This window comes from Amblyomma maculatum, chromosome 1, assembly GCF_055883805.1.
Source record: "Amblyomma maculatum isolate TAMU_Amacu chromosome 1, ASM5588380v1, whole genome shotgun sequence".
Taxonomy (NCBI): domain Eukaryota; kingdom Metazoa; phylum Arthropoda; class Arachnida; order Ixodida; family Ixodidae; genus Amblyomma; species Amblyomma maculatum.
In genome coordinates this window covers 11,729,325-11,747,617 of record NC_139344.1, presented here as the reverse complement: position 1 = coordinate 11,747,617, position 18,293 = coordinate 11,729,325, and the positions used below count along the sequence as shown (strand labels likewise).

General features: G+C 44.3%; 1 protein-coding gene across 1 annotated transcript in view; it reads right to left on the bottom strand.

The window, feature by feature from the left end:
* Nucleotides 1–4,981: 4,981 nt before the first annotated feature.
* LOC146201675 (nose resistant to fluoxetine protein 6-like) overlaps nt 4,982–18,293 on the bottom strand; it is a 32,659-nt gene continuing 19,347 nt past the window's right edge. Inside the window, exons 11-14 of the mRNA XM_084583384.1 lie at nt 15,170–15,290; nt 14,214–14,400; nt 11,236–11,378; nt 4,982–5,188 (exon numbers count right to left, since the gene is read on the bottom strand). Coding sequence (XP_084439510.1) covers nt 4,982–5,188; nt 11,236–11,378; nt 14,214–14,400; nt 15,170–15,290 — 658 coding nt within the window. The remainder of the gene's footprint in view (nt 5,189–11,235; nt 11,379–14,213; nt 14,401–15,169; nt 15,291–18,293) is intronic.

Below are 18,293 nucleotides of genomic sequence, written 5' to 3'. Positions count from 1 at the left end.
ATGCATTTATTGCTCACTGTCACAAGTCAGGAAAAAGTGTACGCATTCGATTCAATTTTAGACAGCGGCAGCGAAAATGTGAAACTGGAGAAAAACAAATTGACATGCTCGCGGTATAAGCAAAACGGACATTAAAAAAAAAGAAAGAAATCAGTACATCGCGAATATGTTTAAAAATGTCAGTAAGATGCTATTATTCTCAAAATTACCATGGAGACATGGTAGCAATAAATTATACGGAGGAAATGCTTTCGGTGGCTCACGTCGAACAGCCTAGGCGAGCAGTGTGTTATCGTACATTTTATTTCAGAAGAAAAGCGGCATTTGGTGCCCAGACAAGCCCGACTTTCAGCCTGAAGAAAAACCAAACACATGAACGTGTACTAAACGGCACCGGTAAGTGAACGGCGGTCGCGGATGAGGTGATATGAAGGGGAAAGCTCAGAGTTTGCAATTACTTATTTACTTCTATAGAAAAAGCCAGAGAAAGCGCGGGATTCAGACAACGCAGCTGAGAATAATGGAACGGTGAAGATAAACTCACAAATGATTTATTTGAAGGCAGAGTGATGCCGTGCATAGACGCCTCTAAACGCATGTGCAGATGCTCCAGTCCGAGACACGGTAAAAGCGAAGAACATATATATAGCCCCACACAAGCCCGAAGCCAGTTTATCCGGCATAGCTTTTCACATTGCATAACAGCGTTTCATGCCTTTGTCGCGTATCCCTCAAGTTTACACCCATCCCTGTGATTAATGATTTCACGAGTGAGAGATCATGAATGCTCCATCAGTTATCAAGAACACTCATTCTTTGAAGCACTGTACAGCAAAAGCGAAAGTTGTTACGTGTCTAGTAGTATGTGTCGCACCGTCGAGTATACAGGGCGGATGCCGAGTTGAAGCACCCGCTAGTTTGTGCGGCATAGCTTTTCCCGATAACAGCGTTTCATGTGTCGCCCCAATTAGAGCGTTTAAGATTGATGGCAGAAGGGGGCTTCTTGTGCCTCCGTTTTCTATCCGCCTGTATCGCCGATACGACAGGAAAAGTGGGGAAGCCCGCTGGAGTCAAAAAAGACCACACGCACTTCGCGCCTGGAGAGGCAAACAAAATGTCCAATTTGGTCCAAATTTTTGATTTCTCGGTTTAATTTTCTCGTAACCCTCCCGCCTTCGTATGTCTTGGGATGTAAAATTATAGCCAAGCAGTGAGTAAAATTTATAAAATAGTTTTTCTTGATCTGCGGTCGGTCGAAAAGGTATAAGCGGATAGCGCCTCCGATGCTTACGACGTAAAACGCGGATTCTGCGGGTTTTCGGTAGCGGAGCACCACGATGTTAGCACCATCGTACAAGGAGAAATCGTAGAGGTAGAGTAGCAGAATATCATAAAACCGGAGGGTACGCAATAAAAGATGCGAACGAAGGAATGAACTTAGGGTTGATTTCGTTACTCTTTTCTGCGAAATTATCTTCACTCATTCCTTTATGATTTCTCAAGCAATTGACTATAAAAGGTGGGGTTTTTTTTTTTTTTATGCGCTTGAGTCTCGAGACAGTAAACGAACAATAGGTTTATTGCTCAAAACATGGCTTCACGAACATGTTGATGCAAGAAATATGCACTTTCTCCTTAAATATTTAACACCCCTAAAGCGACATTACGGTCTCAACTGTAGTTTAGAGCAAAATCTATTTCAAAGTATCATGAAAAGCACATCAGTGCCAAATGCTATTACACTGTATACTTAAATGGCGAAAATCCCTTCAATGGCCGCCAGTCCCTTAATGTTATGCGGCGTTTAGTTTAAGGAAGACACTACAGCGGACGAACGATTTGAGTGGCTTCCTTTGCACTGTGCTTTGTACGTTTCTTCCATTGCGCAAACCAGGTTTTGGACAGCTCGTGTGACCACTGCACGATGAAAGCGGAGGCCAATAGTGTCTACTCATGATGGTTAGAATTTGCGAGACATTTTACATTTTTTTATAACTTCAGTGCGCAGTCGTACTTCTGGCAAGAATAAGGACAATGTTTTTGCCAATGCTTATATATAGGTGTAAAAAGTCTGTTGTTTTGCTTTGAAGATCAGCACCAAACTCACTACTAAATAGCCATATTCATATGAAATATTAAAAAAGAACAGATTTGCCATTTATATTTGTAAATAGTGGGCTGAGTGTTATTTAGAAAATGCTGAAAGTGCAGATTTCCGAATACTTTGAAGGACACAAGAGCGGCTGCATTTTCTTTTCCAGAAGGAAAGTTGTCATCGGATTTATTTGCTATCGTCTTGTTCATTCTGTGAAATATTTGCGGTTGCCGTAGACGGCCCACTATCCCAGCATGTATGCGCGAGTTTGTATGTGCCACCCTTTTCAAAGCCTCTCAGACCAACGGGTTTGCTTCTGACACATGTGGCGAGGCTCCCTCTTTCAAAGTTACCAGTCACTGTTGTCGTATCCTGAAAAACAAGACGCCATGACGTCCGCTGACTGTAGCGATGCATCGGTGCAGTATCCTCTGGCTCCCCCCGTCAGTGTTCCCAATCACAGAAGTGAGGACACGACATAGGTCCACCTTTCGCTGCGTGTAAACAAAATTCTTTTGGCGGCATATAGGGCACAGCAGTCAAGACAAATGCCAGGTTCAGGACAAATGTAGGCAGCGACCACCTCGTCATGCTATATTCCACACGTAGTAACGTGTATTTTGCCTTTTTAGTAGCTTTTTAGTTCTGCTTAGATAATGGTTCCGAGCTTTATTACCCCGTTCACCAGACAGAATTACCGTTCAGAGTTTTCCATCGGTTTCATTGTCCGCATCTCGTCAGTACCTACATTGAATGATTAGATGAAGCAAGATAGGCGAGGCATGTAGAGAAACTAGTCATGAACGCTTCTCAGCTTCTGGTCTGTGCAGCTCGCCTAACAGTTAGTGCTTGAAAGGGGACAACATGAAGCGGCTGTGGCCGCACTTACCCGGCGAACCCTGCGGTGCACCTCCTATTTTCTCTAAGACATTTCACTTAGAAGAACGAAGAAAACTATTGGACAGTTGAGTCAGAAAACCACTTCGGTAAAGCATATGCTGTTTCCCTATTACTTCAAGCTTTTACAAGTGCACAAAATTTGCGACATTCTCCATAGTTTCTGAAACAACACACACCGATGGAGACAGGAGGGGATCTCGCTCTACTGACGATGCACGGAGATTCGCAAGATAGGACTGTAATCTGTTTGCTTTCTGTGCTTTAGGAAAGCTTTAGAGGCACATGTATCTAAATTCCGTATACGTTTGCCTGAGCTTAACGAGAAAACTGCGCTTACTCTGACGCGCTGAGCATTTAGTAATCACGCCGTTTCACATTTTAGGACTTGCAGTCAAGTGTGCCGGTTGCGCTTGATCAGAATGGCTTATGGTTTGGTACTTGCTCTATGCACCATGTCGCGAAGAACCTGCAATGAAGGCACTAAAAATCTGGAAAACTACATCGCATGACTTTGCCGAGGTACTAGTAATTATCCTTTGCTTTTTAGGCCCTTGAATCTATAGTTGTTAAATAGACATTCATGTCTTGTAACTTGCGAAAGTGAAAATAGACCAGAATCTCCGTCTTGTGATACTTCCAAAGGCCTGCGCTGCTCCGGCGCAGGCCTTTGGACTTAAGACCGTCTATGCTTTCTGTGCTGCGGCTGAAGGCGAATGGCGGCAGCTTTTTTACATTTGCTTTGTTTTTATAAGAAGAGATATTCGGCGCATATACTGGGCGACAGCAATCCCCCACCGGCCGACTTTTGTTCAATATCTCAAGACCACAACCTCGGTAAACAGGTGAACGCTTCTAAATTTGTCCGGTACAAAACGGCCGATATAGGCCAGAGTCGCGAGCGTTAATTTTTACTTCGTGCGTCACGCCACAGAAGAGGAATCACGTAGATTATTAATGCTGTCAAATGCTAAATATATTAAATTCTAGCTACCCAATCCTTTACCTCGGCGGGGCCTCGCGCCATGTTCTCTGGCCATTGCTTTTAACCGGGCTTTTGTTTTGGAATTAACTTGTGGGAGCGTATACGCCGTTGCTCTCCTTTTGCCATTCGGCGGAACCAACTCGAGCGCAACTTCTTGGCGTATTGCGACTGATGCTCAAAAATAAGACTGCGCGGCACACCGCGGGCAGGTAGGTGGTCGTCCCACCTTTTGCCTACACGATTTAGGCTCACATCAGCACCACCGCATCTCCGTGACGTCACGACGCAATGCTTCCTTATATAGTCACGATGGTCCATGAGATAGCGCCGCAATGTTCTCTAGCGTGAGCTATCTATATCCTGAAAATCTGACGTCATTTTTGTGTGTTGTCGCCAGCCTCCTCACTTTTGAACTCACACTCTGTTTTTTCCCTCTTCAGCACGGATTACTGGCGCACTGTAGCCACGTGATGTGTGGCATATGTATACCTGCGACTCTTATTTTGCTCCTAAAAAGGGTTACCGCTTCATCGCAGGAGTGCCCGTGGTCGTTTTGAATCAATGTTGGTATATTCGAGACATAAACCAACGGCGCTCACTGGCGTTTTTGGAAACCTGAGTCGAATTTTAAAAGGCGTCACTCTGCATGCAATGATAGTGGCTGGCCTCAAGGGAGTGATTTGAGAAAAAAGGCGGTAGAAAATGGAAAATGCGGGGTCATTTCTGTGCAGCGGACGTTAACTCGGTCGGCTCCTGTACTTTCGATGTACTTTTCTGCTTACAGAATTAAAAAAACAACAACAAAACAAACAGCAGTTGGAGTAACCACACCAAGCTCGAAAAATTGTTTTATTGTTCAAACGGTAAGAAAAACATGAGTTGCTGAGCTTTTTATTGTTTAGTTTTTGCCGAGCTCCAACGTTGCTCCGTTCGACGCTCGGAGAACTCGAGGAAGGCAAGTTTGTCGTTGTTTTCCTGGCTTTCATCTCCACAGTGAAGCGGCGCTAGAGGCGGGACTTCTCGTGATTGTTTTCGATGATCTCCGGCAGTGGCGACTTCTTGGCGTCCAGAGAGTTGAGGTCCCTGATGACGCGCTTATCGAAAGAGCGGAAGACAAGCCTGTCCAGCTGATCGATGGGCGTCTCACACGTAACGTTAAGCACCCATGCTAGCGTCATGCTCAGCACGGAGATGCCGATGAAGTCCAGCGTCTGCGAAGGGGGAAAAAAAGGTGAATTTACACGACACTATTTTGTCCTGCGCTTTTCACGTGGACGATCCTATTCCTTGTAAGGCGCTGGAATTACCAAGTTGTTAAATTGCTGACATGAAACGCATTGTTGCAAATGTTCATTGTGTACCGAAGCCCAGGTTCCACTAAGGCATTTCGGACGATGTTCGATAAAATGTACGTGCCTCCAGACGCCTTTATTCAAACACACCTCGCAGAGTAAGTGGGGCGGGGCAAAATGACTCAAGGCAAAATGAAACAGGTGTCATCTTGCGTTGTCCAGCATAAAGCCTGATTAGGTGAATAAGTTTTTCAAACAAATTGGAGGTGCCCTTGGATGCCCGCTTTGTGCAGGCAGAATACCGAGGGATCCTTGCAATGCGCGCAGCGGCGAAAAAAAAGAAAAAGAAAACAAAAACATTTCGTAGTGAAGAGCTGTTAATGAATGTACCGCCGTGTCAAAGTTTGCAGTTTTGTTTTTTCGAACTCGTACAGGAGAGCAGCTGTAACCTTCTGCGATGTGGTACGCATTAATCTCCTAAATGTGCCCCATTAGCTAAACTTAGACAAAATAAGAGTGCCATGGGTAACCATGTCCACGACAGGAAAATTTATTAAGTAACAGCCTATGTAAGAAGAAGCTATTATGGTTTTAGCCCGAGTAAAGTATGCTCTTTTGTGTGGTTCTTTATAAGGGCTAAATCATAGAAAGAAACCACCAGTGATACACGAAAAATCATTCGATTCATGCTGCAGCGAATGCTTTTTCCGTTCTTAAGGATGCCTTTCAGAGGCGAGAAAGAAGAAGAAAAAAAAAAAACCGATCAGTGGTTTAGACGAGATTTACAAGAAACGGCGTGAATAAGAAGGACGAATTGTTTCAACGAAGCAAGAAAAAGAGCCTGTATGGCATATTCTATGCATGGAGAGATTCATATTTGAACATTGCAAGGCAGAGCCGGTTTCAATAAAAGCTGATAAGAAGTGCGGCGGGAGTGGAAGCAGACGAAACTGAAAATCGAATGGCAATGCTAATGACGTCAGACCACAAAATGGTCAAATAAAGATACTACTGCAAATTAAAGCATTCTGCAAATCGTTCGGCAAGCGACATATCTGACAGGAAATGCTTCGAGCAAAAAACAAAAAAATAAAAATAAAAATAAAATAAAAAATGTAGAGCCCCTCAGCGGCTCGTTCTGTGTTGATCTAAAGTGCGATGTGCCTCGCGTAGACATGCGAAGAGAGCATGGGCTGCGCATAAGTGCTGCAAACGCAAGAAATGAATGTTTCTTTTGTTGTTTTTTTTTTTGTTTTAACAGACTGTCTCGTTTTCCTCTCCTTGTATATCTCGCTTTGCGAGAAGTTTTGGAACATTCCGGGTTTGGAGAAATTTTTTTGGAACTTGTTTTCAAAAGAGGAAAAAAAATACGGGGACACCTAAGCTTCGCCGTTAAGGGATATGACGCAACATAGCCTTTCACATACACGAACGATGCTTGCTCATTTTTATTTTTAATTGTTTATTTTATATTTTTTCTTCATAGCCTGCCAGGTGATCACGTGACAGGTAAGCTCGGACGTCGGTTTTTGATATTTGATGCGTCCCTGCCCGTGTTCATCGGAACGCGCTGTTTGCGTTCGATGCAACGATAAGAGTATGATGCAATAGCGTTTCACACAGCGGAAGATGTTTTTTAACCTTTTATTATTTATACACCGATACTTAGCATCAGCAAATTTTCGCTTCCCGCTCTGAGCATTTTGATACCTTTTTACTATCTTTTTTTCCAATGTTTCAGTGTTTGAATTACTTTAGTTAATTGAACCATTACACATTTTAAAATTTGTTAATAAGCATTATCAATATGAGCTTTAATTCTGAGCATTTTGACGCCTTTGATCGCCCTTTTCTCAATGTTCATCTTCAATTAATAAAACAAATATGGGTAAATTACGCGTCCTAAATGCTGTTAATTGGCATCATCAAGCATTGGCGTTTCAGTTTGAGCATTCCGACGCCTTTGAACCCCTGTTATGAGTTTTCCATTGCTTCAATTATTTCAATTTATTAACTGAAAATTTACAGACTACATTTTCTTAATTAGCACCAGCAAGCATTAGCTGTTCATTCTGAGCAATTTGACATCGTTGAAGCCTACGTTTTCATTTTCAGTTTTAATTACTTCAATTATTAATTTGTATACATACTCAATTTTTTAAGTGGCACCATCAAGCATTGGCTTTTCATTGTGATCATTTTTACACTATTGAACCCTCTTTTTCCAATTTTTCATTTTCACTTCTTTAATTCATCAATTAGTCAGTTATTTACAAGGATTTCATTGAATCGCTATCGCCGATCATACCCCAATCAATCATTTATCACTAGAATCACAAATCACCATGATAGGAATTTTTTCACGCAGCCCCCTAAAATTTATGACACGCGGTGCCGACATTTCCTACCACTACGACGCCGACGGCGTTTCAGCATAAAGACATATATAGGCTAGCAATGGGGGCTATTCGGTTTAACATTTCAACATTTGGTTTAACATTTTGCGGTTGTCCTGTGTATGTGGTTCCTGATTTCTTGTGTGTTTGTGTATAGTGTAGCGCGAAAATTCGTGAAATCTATAGGCTGTCGCTGAAAAGGGTCCGCGACTTGAGATTTGATTACTCGAATCCTAGTACACCGGTGTTTCTGTTATTTTTGCTTTCGCCTCCGCCGACACGCAGCTGTCGCGTCCTTGTGTTCGGGGCAAAACGCCACTATCGCTATTCCCCTTACTGACGTGCCTCAATTAGCCTCACCAGACGAGAGCGAAAAATCAGTTTTGTGTCTGGGACGTTCAGAAGAACTCACACACAAAAAGAAAATGCAGCCGTAGGTGTTTCAATTCTTTCCTTTACGTTGTTACACTCCTGTCAAGTGCGCGCGCCCTGATCGTGGGCAGAAAGAACGAATGAATAGAAAGACTGCGACGCATGTGTGTTGGCGTTTGTGTGTATGTGCGTGCGTGTGTGCAAGAGAAGCGGCCGTGGATGACGCCTCCCTGTGAAAGACCCGAACTTGGGAGGAAGTCTGCGGGCTGGCGCCGCACGGCCGGCCGGCGATGTCGGCCGAAGAAAAGCGCCGCTCCCGAGAGGACACCCGATCCTCCCTCAACCACCCCCAGCCGTGCCAGCGAGTTGGTTTTCCAGGAATTCGGAGGAGAGCTTGAAACTGCTGCTACGCTGACGCCGGACGAGGGGGAAGAGGAGAACCCGGAGAGGGGGAGAAGCTCCGAGGAGTCCGATCGACGCGGGAAAAAGAGAGACTCGTTTCGGGTGCCGTGACGAGAGGCCGCACCCTGACTGAAGTGAAGTTGTGCTGCAATGGTGTATATAGTGTAAATAAATTATGTATTCTGAAATTAGAATGAATTCCGGTCCAGGTTAATCGGGAGAGGAGAGAAATTTGAAGAAAGAAGAAGAAGAAAAGAACCTGATATTTAACTACTCCGTTCTATGAATTTCCACAACGTTAAAAAGTCGCAGACGTAGTGAATTTACACCTGTTTGGTTAAATACGCAGGCGGGACACTAAGTATTTATATCATAATAATAATTTATAATCATAATCATAAATAGTACCACACTTAGGCGTAAGAAATTTGGAAGTCATTTTGCTATATGACCGCTGGGAGCAGGGAGCTAATTTTGACCGTCACAAAATCATAGGGTGCGCGCACGCACACACACACATCTCCCAAATTTAGAAGGTTGGAAAGCTGCCCAATGGTAGTGTCATGAGTGAAATAAATAGCTCGTGATTTCGATCCGACAGACGGCACGTGGATTTTTTTTATTCTACTATCTATTCGGTTGCCTTTCACAATAAAATTATTTCACGACAAATGTACACCGCCGCTGACAAGGGTGCGTCTTTAATAAAAAAAAAAAAAAGTTGGCAGTGGTTTAGCTCCGGTTAAAGCTAGTTGAGTTGCGAAAACAACAGCTGCATGGCTACGCTTGGGATAGCTTAATTAGGCTACGCGCTGAGCACCGGCCGGACTCTCCATCACCATACTTGTTCGATTCTGGCCGCGCGCTCCTAGCTATATATACACCACACACACCTCTTCTCCGCAAAATCAACGGAGAGTGATGCGCGACTGGCGCGGTAATGACGTCACTTCTCCGACACCGGTGGAGCGCGCGGCGAAGCGCGGCCGCGACGGCAGCTCGGACGCAAGAGCTGCTGCCTCTGACGTCACGCGGCTCCTCGCGGATGCGCTGCTTGGCCCACGCTGTGCGACGCGAAATGGCTTGACGACTAGCGTAGTGTTGCTGCACCCCCTCCCCCCACAAAAAAAAAAAAAAAAAGAGAAAAATTTTTTTAAAGTAGTAATAGTGTTAGGTGAAACATCCTGCATAAAAATGGGTCGTTACCTGCGAAGGCCACTAATGTACTCTATGAGGCACTACGTTGGGGACCTATAGGGCTTGTGGCTGAATTGACCTCTTTGAGACCTTCAACGTGTACTGATGTCGCAAAGCGCACAGGAACTTTCACAGTGCGCCTCACCAAAATCAAAATATGGGTTTCATGACAAGTAGTCGAACCGCTATCTCATCGTCACGACGGACCGGACAGTGATCGAAAGTTCATGTGTCGAGCGGCGGATCGATCGTCCGGCAGCAGTTCGCATGCACACAAAGGACCACGACAGGACAAGACGGAGCGGACGAGAAGGAATATTCTCGAAATCTTATCCCTCTTCACTCTCCGCGCCCTATATCGAGGAGGGAAATAAGTACCGCACCCCACAACTTCTCAAGAACAGAGGAAATGAGGAGGTGACAGCACCCCTCTGAATTCTTGGCACAAAGCTTGTCAAACCGAAGTAGAAACAACAACAACAAAAACAAGACCGAAAACACCACTGTTTCCACATTCAAGACTGGAACTGGCTCAGACGCCGCAAACTGCCTCCAGTATCCGATTAGGGATGGGCGCTAGCCTTTTATTTTTTCGCCTACGCAGTGACAGTGACGCGTTGTTTAACGTGGCCGGCGTTCGTGTTAGAAAGGCAAGGATAGGCTTCGGCTTGATTATAATCTGCTCATGTACTAATTTGATCTCGTTGGTACATTCTTAGAGAAAGCAGCTCAGAATATTAAATGCACCGCGCGCAGCATGTAAGTGCTCATCAGCTCACTTCAGAGTTAACAAGGGATGTACCTGCTGTGATTGAGGTTAAACGACGCTCAAGATTTGCATTATTCGCGAAATTAGCCTTTCCGTGAACAAACAATCGAAACAAATTGGCAACTGCATAAATGAATATAAATGAATAAAGAAACATGAGTAGAAAACAAGCAACAGGACTGTCGTGTTGTTCACTGGCGGTCAGGTAAACATAAATTATTACTATTCAGCATCCTCTGTCCTGTTTGAGGCGCACTATGACGTTGGAAGTCAACTACATTCTGAGTTTGTACTGAAGCAGAAGCAATGCGGTAGTTGCTACGTTTTGCGAATCATTCCGATTTGCGACATGTGTTGAGAGTTCTTCCCTTGATTTCCTCTTGCTCTCGCTCGCACTTGGGTGACAATGGTCGGAGAGACGGAGGGTAGTTGCGTCGATTAATGATGGAAAAGAGATTAGAGTATTTTTACATTATTTACGAATACTTTAGACGCCCTTTATAAATAACGAAGTGCCATGTATCATGAGCTTCACAATAGTAGGTGCTCAGAACCATCAAGTTAGGTCTCGTACCTCTAAAGCGCGAGAATAAACTGCCCAACGGGAAACCACTGAGACCCTGCACGAAATCATTTCGGGATGTTATCTATTCGTGATTGTGCAATGGAACCAGGAGTAAAGGTAACTGAAAAACAAACAAAACAAAACATATTGGACACGAAGCAGGCCGTTTCTTTAGTAAGAAATATATGAATGCAGACTGATTTCACAGTGTAGTTGTTTTGGGCTCAATATTTAAATTGGCGAATAAAAAAATAACAGCACTTACCTGGAAGAATTCCTCAGCCTGAAGGGGTGTCTTGATGATTCCAATGCGGACCAGCAGCAATGGAAAATGAATTAAATATGTGCCGTAGACAAGCCGTCCAAGCACTCGGAAGACTCTTGTGGACAGTAGTGAATTTAACCACCCTTAAAGACAAATGTAAGACAGGAAATGAGGTTCACATGATAATGAGCTCTCATATCGACATCATAAAAAGTAAACGTTTATTAAAAACATGTTTGCAAATCCTCTTTGAGGAGAAGGCGAAGCGAATAACAGAAGTTCACTTGTCATGTTCGCGGTGATACGCACCATCCATAAATGATGTATCAGGGTTGGTAGCCGCTGAAAGAAACCGACTGAGAGTGTTACCTCATGACTGACACACATTTCCCTCGGAGGCTCGAAAGGTCTAGTTAAGGAGGAGACATGATCCTTAACAAGCTATGCGTGTAACAAGCTATGCGTGTAACAAGCTAAAAGACCCCGTGAATGCTCCATTCACTTCTGTTATTTAGCACGTCACAGGAGTGTCTTATCTCGATATTTTGGGCAAAGTTTGGGAAAAGGCTTTTCAACTTATTTTTTTTTTTTTCATATATTGTAAGACTGCATCACAGCGACCATTACATCCGTAGATTATTTTTTGGGCAGGCTTGCAGTATTTTGCTATTTGTTCTCACAAACACACCTCATTGGTCATCTATGTAAGCCTTAATTGCGAGCGCATTACAAACTTAAAATCAAAATTTTGCGAAGCGTCGGAAGATGGACACCATCCCCGTCTAAATTTTCATAACAGTATCGTTCAATATTCAAAAGCTACCGACCAGTTGAGCTCCCCGTTAGTTTTTATATAGCTGTTGTACTACTCAGTTGAGCGCAAACGCGTCGTGAGGCCAAAACATTGCTGTCAACATGTGCATAACACTATTTTACAATGTCCCGCAGGTGTCTCCCAATTATCAACGGTGTCGGAGAAAGCCATGGCCACTGCGATATTAAACAATTGAAGTTTAATGTCGCAGTTCCCACAGCTTAAGGCCTTCTGTTTCCGGATTTGTTTTGTTTATAGTTTGAAAAGTAAAATATGTTCCGCTATTCCTGGGGTTAAAGTATGCATAGAAATGAGCCTATATAAGTAATAGTTTGATAATTCGATATTGTTCCTTACACAAGTTTTCGTTCCGTACCTAAAGTGCTTTATTTTTGGCTTGTTACCTTCTAAACAGCGTATAACAAGCAGATTTAACCAAGAAACTGCTGACTGAGGGAGATATTTCGCTATTTTTACATCGGTACCTTTACTCCTACCGGTACAAACCCAAGGACCGCTTGGCTACATTGATGTGACCTGGAAGCAGAGCCAAGGTCAAACTGGGACTTAAGCTGTACAGCGACATGTCCCGGCTAATGTGTTATGCTATGGTAAGCTGGTGCGTGACCGAATAGCTATCCACTGTGACTAATGACGTTTGAACTTTGTCCTTGGAAGGCAATTTATTTTGAATGGCGTCAGAGATCATGTAATAAGCGAGCGATGACACCAGCTGAACACCAGGGCCCGCTTGCACAAAACAATCTTAAGACTGTCTTAGCTAAGTCCAGACTTAACTGGAGTCTAAAGAATAGGCCACTAGCATGGCCGCTTAAGACTGGAGTCAAGACAGGGCTTCAGTCCTGACCTGAATAAGTCGCTTGTATGATTACGACTCTAGTGCTGTCTTGGTTAAGACACAAGGACGCCAGGTGTCTAAGTAGAGAAATTAGGGAAATACAGGGATGCGCTGGCACTGTCCCTGCTGTAAGATGTACACATTCCGTCAATTTTGCGTTGTGTAAAATCCGTGCCATTGCTTTTTGCGGCTTAAGATTGTGTTACGAGGAAAAATGCCCCAAGTGGTTGCTGAGGCCGTTCTGAGAAGCCACTCTGGTGAACATGAACCCGAAGCGTTCGACGTTCGGAACACGAGCCGTCTTTAATAAGCTTGGTCTTTCTAAAGACACCATTTAAGTCTGGACTTAGCTCGGACTTTATCGTGCAAGCCGGCCCAGGTATTAGCAAAACCCAGCTAAACAAATCTGTGGTTTGTCAACCTTGGTATAACCGCGTTTAATAACTCCAAAATTTTTAATTTGTCGCCGTTATTTCTTTGCGTATGTAATCATCCACAAGAGGTTGACATCCTGTTCTGTCCAAAAATTGCCTGCCTTATTACACAGCGGAAACATACAATATTCCAGCTGCCATTACAAACTCTCATCAGACTTGGAGCAGGGTGTCATTAGTATGCAGAGATCTTGAGGCAAAAATTCCAGTAAAACGCCGTGTTATTATCGATGTTCATGCATATCGCTCCCATAATATTCTTTTTGATATCCATGCCCAGAGAAACTTAAACATTAACCGGTAACTGAAAACAGCACTTCAGGATAAGTCCAAGATATCCGCTTGCTTCCACGCAGTTTGCTAAGATTTCTTCAAGAAGCATTTTTAAATAAAAACCGCGTTTAGACGTATGATAAAAAGGATTTTGCGCGCTTCATTAAGACGCCCCAACTGTTTCAACGCTGCCGTCCAGCGGAAATCAGCGGTCCGAGATCCCAGCGAGTACCCATCCTGTAAGACACCGGCCATGGTGCTAAGGCAACAACCCTCTCCCAACAAGTTTTTGAAAGGACAGTTAGAAATCAGGATTTCTTTTCCACGTCGTCGTGCCGCTTAATGTACAGTTCTTGACTATCAAAACTCTATTATGAAAGCTTAGCGAATATGCAATATTCTTCAGTAGGATTGTTTTGCCCGAAGCCTCAGAGGCTGCTTCGCAATGGGCGAGGGCACATATATTTGCATGAAAAATGAGGAGTAGTTATTCAAGGGGTGGCGTGTAATGTGCGAAAATCCTGACTTCCAACGCTCGTGTCCATCTTTTTCCTCACAGCGACTAAATGCGGTCTCAGCGTTGTCGATCCTAACTCACCACCACGTCCGGTAATGCAGGCGTAGTGAAGCCACCAGAAAGGCAAAGTCCAGATTACACGGTGGACTCCGGCGTACACCGCCGTAATTATTTTTGCTGGCATGTGTCCACGATTCCACGGAGTGGGCACGTAGATGATAATCAAGCCGAGTGCCAGCGACGCTATCCACGCTGAACCCTGCAAAAGCTGCGAACCCAATTAATGAGACGGTGACGCCTCCTATAAATTTGAATGACACCATCGAAGAAAAGCAGTGTTTTAAACAAGAATGCTAACAGGCCACGACTTCTGAGAGTTCTCAATCTTACTTGAGGCAACCGAGGATGGATGTCCTGCTCAAGATGTGCCCATCAAAAAGGCGCACCATAAGCGTTCAATGTAACGTGTACAGGATAGCTTAAACGCGAACAGAGCACAGAAGTAATAGCTACTGGAGATGATAGGGTCCAATGGTATGAGGTGCTAATGTCTCAAACAAACTGCTTGTCTTTGGGCTAAAGAGAGACCCCATTAGATGCGTTCAGCATAAATTTAACAATCTATAGCGCACGTTAACGTGCACTCGCATAACGCGTTACACGCGCCTTTTTCGCATTTCGTCTAAATTGTAATTCATTAACCGCCGCTGCCGGGAATACATCTGACGTCCTTGAGAGCTGCACACGGACGTTGTGCCACTGACGAACAGCGGCATATTGCCGGGTCCGGTAGCACTTGCATACAGTATTCTCTTTGCCATGGACATGGAAATCAAGTGTGTTAGTGTTTAGTCTCAGAGAACTCGTTTGGCTGTTTTTGGATACGCTGCATTGTTCACGTTTCATTTGCCATGCGTTACATTTAGATGGGCCTGCTGTTTCGAACAAAATCATTTGTGGCGACCGAATGGATTATTTAGTCTGGTTCATTCGGACCATAACACACAGTCAAACAGAGAATATGATCATCCACCTACCTTCGGTATACTTGCCTTCGCGTAGCGAACGGTGAGATAACCACAAAGCATACCACTGATGTAACTTGGCACATGTGCCAAAGGCTTAAAATGGATGTATTCCACAGTATCGAGGACCTTGCTGGTGTAAAGAGGCAGAAAAAATAATTTAAGAGTACATTCTTTTTTTCTCCCAGGAAGTTCAAACAACGGCTTCAAATCCTTATGAGAGTAAAGGCAATTGGGCTGGTAGAGAAGTTTCGGTGTTTTGGGGAGCTTTGCACACGAGTGAGAACTGCATGCATTCTTTAGTGAGAGTAAGGAGGCCCAAATATGCCGAAATGCAAAAGCTGCACTCTCTATAGTGCGTAAGACAAGCAGGAAGAAGACGTCTCACAACTGCTGCTCATTTTATTTAGCCAGCTTTGCTTCAACACCGCAGGCTTCCATTTACTTACTTCGTGGTTTTGTTTTTTCACCCTAACCCAGATTTTCAGGACCCGTTCCCTAAACGAGCTGTCCTAGTGATCTTTTCTCAAGGCTAGCTTGTTTCACTACTTGTACAGGCACCAAGTTGGAACTGTCCCTTAAATGAAGTTCCCAGAAGACTCCTCGCATGTGATCTATAATCCAAAGTCCAGCGGGGTGTTTCTTTCGTGCTGATAAAATTGCAAAGATGCAAGCCTAAGGGAGCAACCGATATTCTGCGTCCGTTTGGGCGACGAAATGGTGCTGACCGAGAAAACAAATTATCGGGTAATTAAGGCAAGGTTAAAAACCAAGACTGGGCACGCGGCTTTTGGTTTAGACAAGCGGATTGCGCAACTGCAAGTTTTGACCTGTGCGGATTTCTTGAGCGGCCGCAAGCCAACCGCGCCTCGCGATTGTTGCTTTCAACCATACTGTGAACGAGATGTGAAATGTGGACCACAGCCCATCGCTGAAATAATTATGTCGCCCAAAGAATGATGAGGAGTACATGACTGTGGGATAAGTAGGTTTGGATGATTCAGTTGTTGCTCTCATTTATTTTTATTTTTTTATCACAGACCACTGAGTTCTTGCGCGCCTACAGGACTCCTTACGGCACAGGCCACCAGCGCTGCCCGGCGTTTTTCACAGAAGTGGCATATCATGTAACACAACTTCGCTGCTTTGACCCTTGATATCCGTCTGCTGTCAACGTATACAATCGTGAGCAAAAGTGGAGAGACCGCGGCTTCGGCGGCAGGAGCGGCTTCGTGGCCGTACCGCATCGCTGCTATCTTGCGCCGCGCACCTTGTGCTAACGTGCCCCGAGTGACGCAAAATTTCACTCACATGTCATATGGATGCTTATCACGCCTGATAAATTTCTAGTACGACGCCCCACTACTCTGCTGCCGACGGTAGTCGCCTGTCGCCGAAGCGATGGTCTCTCCATTTTTGCTCACAATTGTACTATCGGCGTCAAATGAAACGCGAGAAGCGTAACGCGTAGCGATAGGCCCAAATGAGGACGCTTGCCGGTCGTTATCAGAGAGATGCGTGCATTTGCGGTTCGCGGAGCGCCACATTCATACTTAGCACCGATTACACCTTGCACAGCGCTTTGATTGTGCTTCCATCGATGCCATGTTATCAGCATCTGGTTGCGATGCGAAGAGCTCAGGCGGCCGATTGGGAGTGGTCGGTGCTATACGTAACGTTTTTAATCTCTCTTTTTCCTGATAAGTCTCGTTCGCCAGAGAAACCGCAGTGCGGCATTTGCGATCGGTGGCAAGTATGAATGTGGCGCTCCAGTCGCAAAAAACGATAACTAACGCCAAAGGAAATAGAAGCAAACTATCGCGAACCGGAAATTCGCGCCTCTCTATGATAACGACAGGCAGGTGGCCTCAGTTGGGCCTATCGCCACGCGTTCTGTTGTTCGCGTTTCATTTGACGCCGATAGTACGTGCATTATTAAAAAATTGATTGAATGACAGTTTTTTTTTATTTGCCTCTACGCGGTACACATGAAACAACGCAATACAAATTTACAGAAGGTCCCGACTCCCAAGGCAATAACCGTCAGGGGGACCTCCCATGAGTGAACGTATCAATTAAAATTCAAATGTAAGGCAGCAGAACAAAAGAGGCAGAAAAGGTGCGCTTCAACAGTACTTCAACAGTGTCCCTAACCGCGATTAACACCGTGTATACAGTTGTTACGTAACTTAAAAGCGAGTCTTTTTTAAGGCATTGCTACCAAGGGAATATAGTTCATGAGGTAAGCTAAAAAGCGTGTTGTAAATGGAAGATGTGTAACTACGTTACCCTGCTGAGCATCAAGAGCTGACTACAGGAAGTCACAAGGGCGTTGCAATCAACATCAAAGGTTTCTGTACCTTCCATGAGTTTCATTCTGGATGCACTACCACTATTGCGGCTCGTGCTGCAATCCAATTTCAACTGGTAAACGCTGATTACAATATAAATATGTCCTTTTTTTTTTTTTTTGCGTCGCATCAGGTAATACCCAAACCTGAAGGCAGTATTAGGAACAGCGCTTTGAAAATTCCTGTTTGAAATATTCTTTTCCCGAGGACAAGTAATAGGTGCGTATTTGATGTGCATCTACTCCTGCAAAAAAGTCTAGTATTAGATTGCAGTGTCTGTAACTAAATAAAAACTACAAATACAACATACCATGGACATCCCATGGACACGAAGGTTGTGGTGAAGTACTAGATTTAAGAGCTGGGCCGTGAAAAGGTAATACCACTTGATTAGCAACAACATTATTTGGGATAGCAGAAAGATATCCCTTCAACGTCAGTTCTGTCACTGTCACTAACTCTCTTGGGGTCATGCGGCGACAAAATTTTCTGAATGACCAGCACATTAATACGTTCGAGAAGCAAATAGGCTAGAAGCATGCAAAAAGTTTCGTGGTTTATCTCTCAAACTATTTCCAGGTGAGCTTGGGCCCTCTCTAAAGTATGTTTGGGCTGCATGCGAATTGCCGCACCTGACGTTCCTGCGGACAAGAGTTCTTTAAGGCATGAACACTGATTAGAACGCGCACTGGTGTCTTTCTCTTGTAACTTTCAGGTTGCCTGCCTTAATATTCATATTCTGAAATTTTGTTTTAGCTGACAGCATTTACTAGCTAGTGGCATTA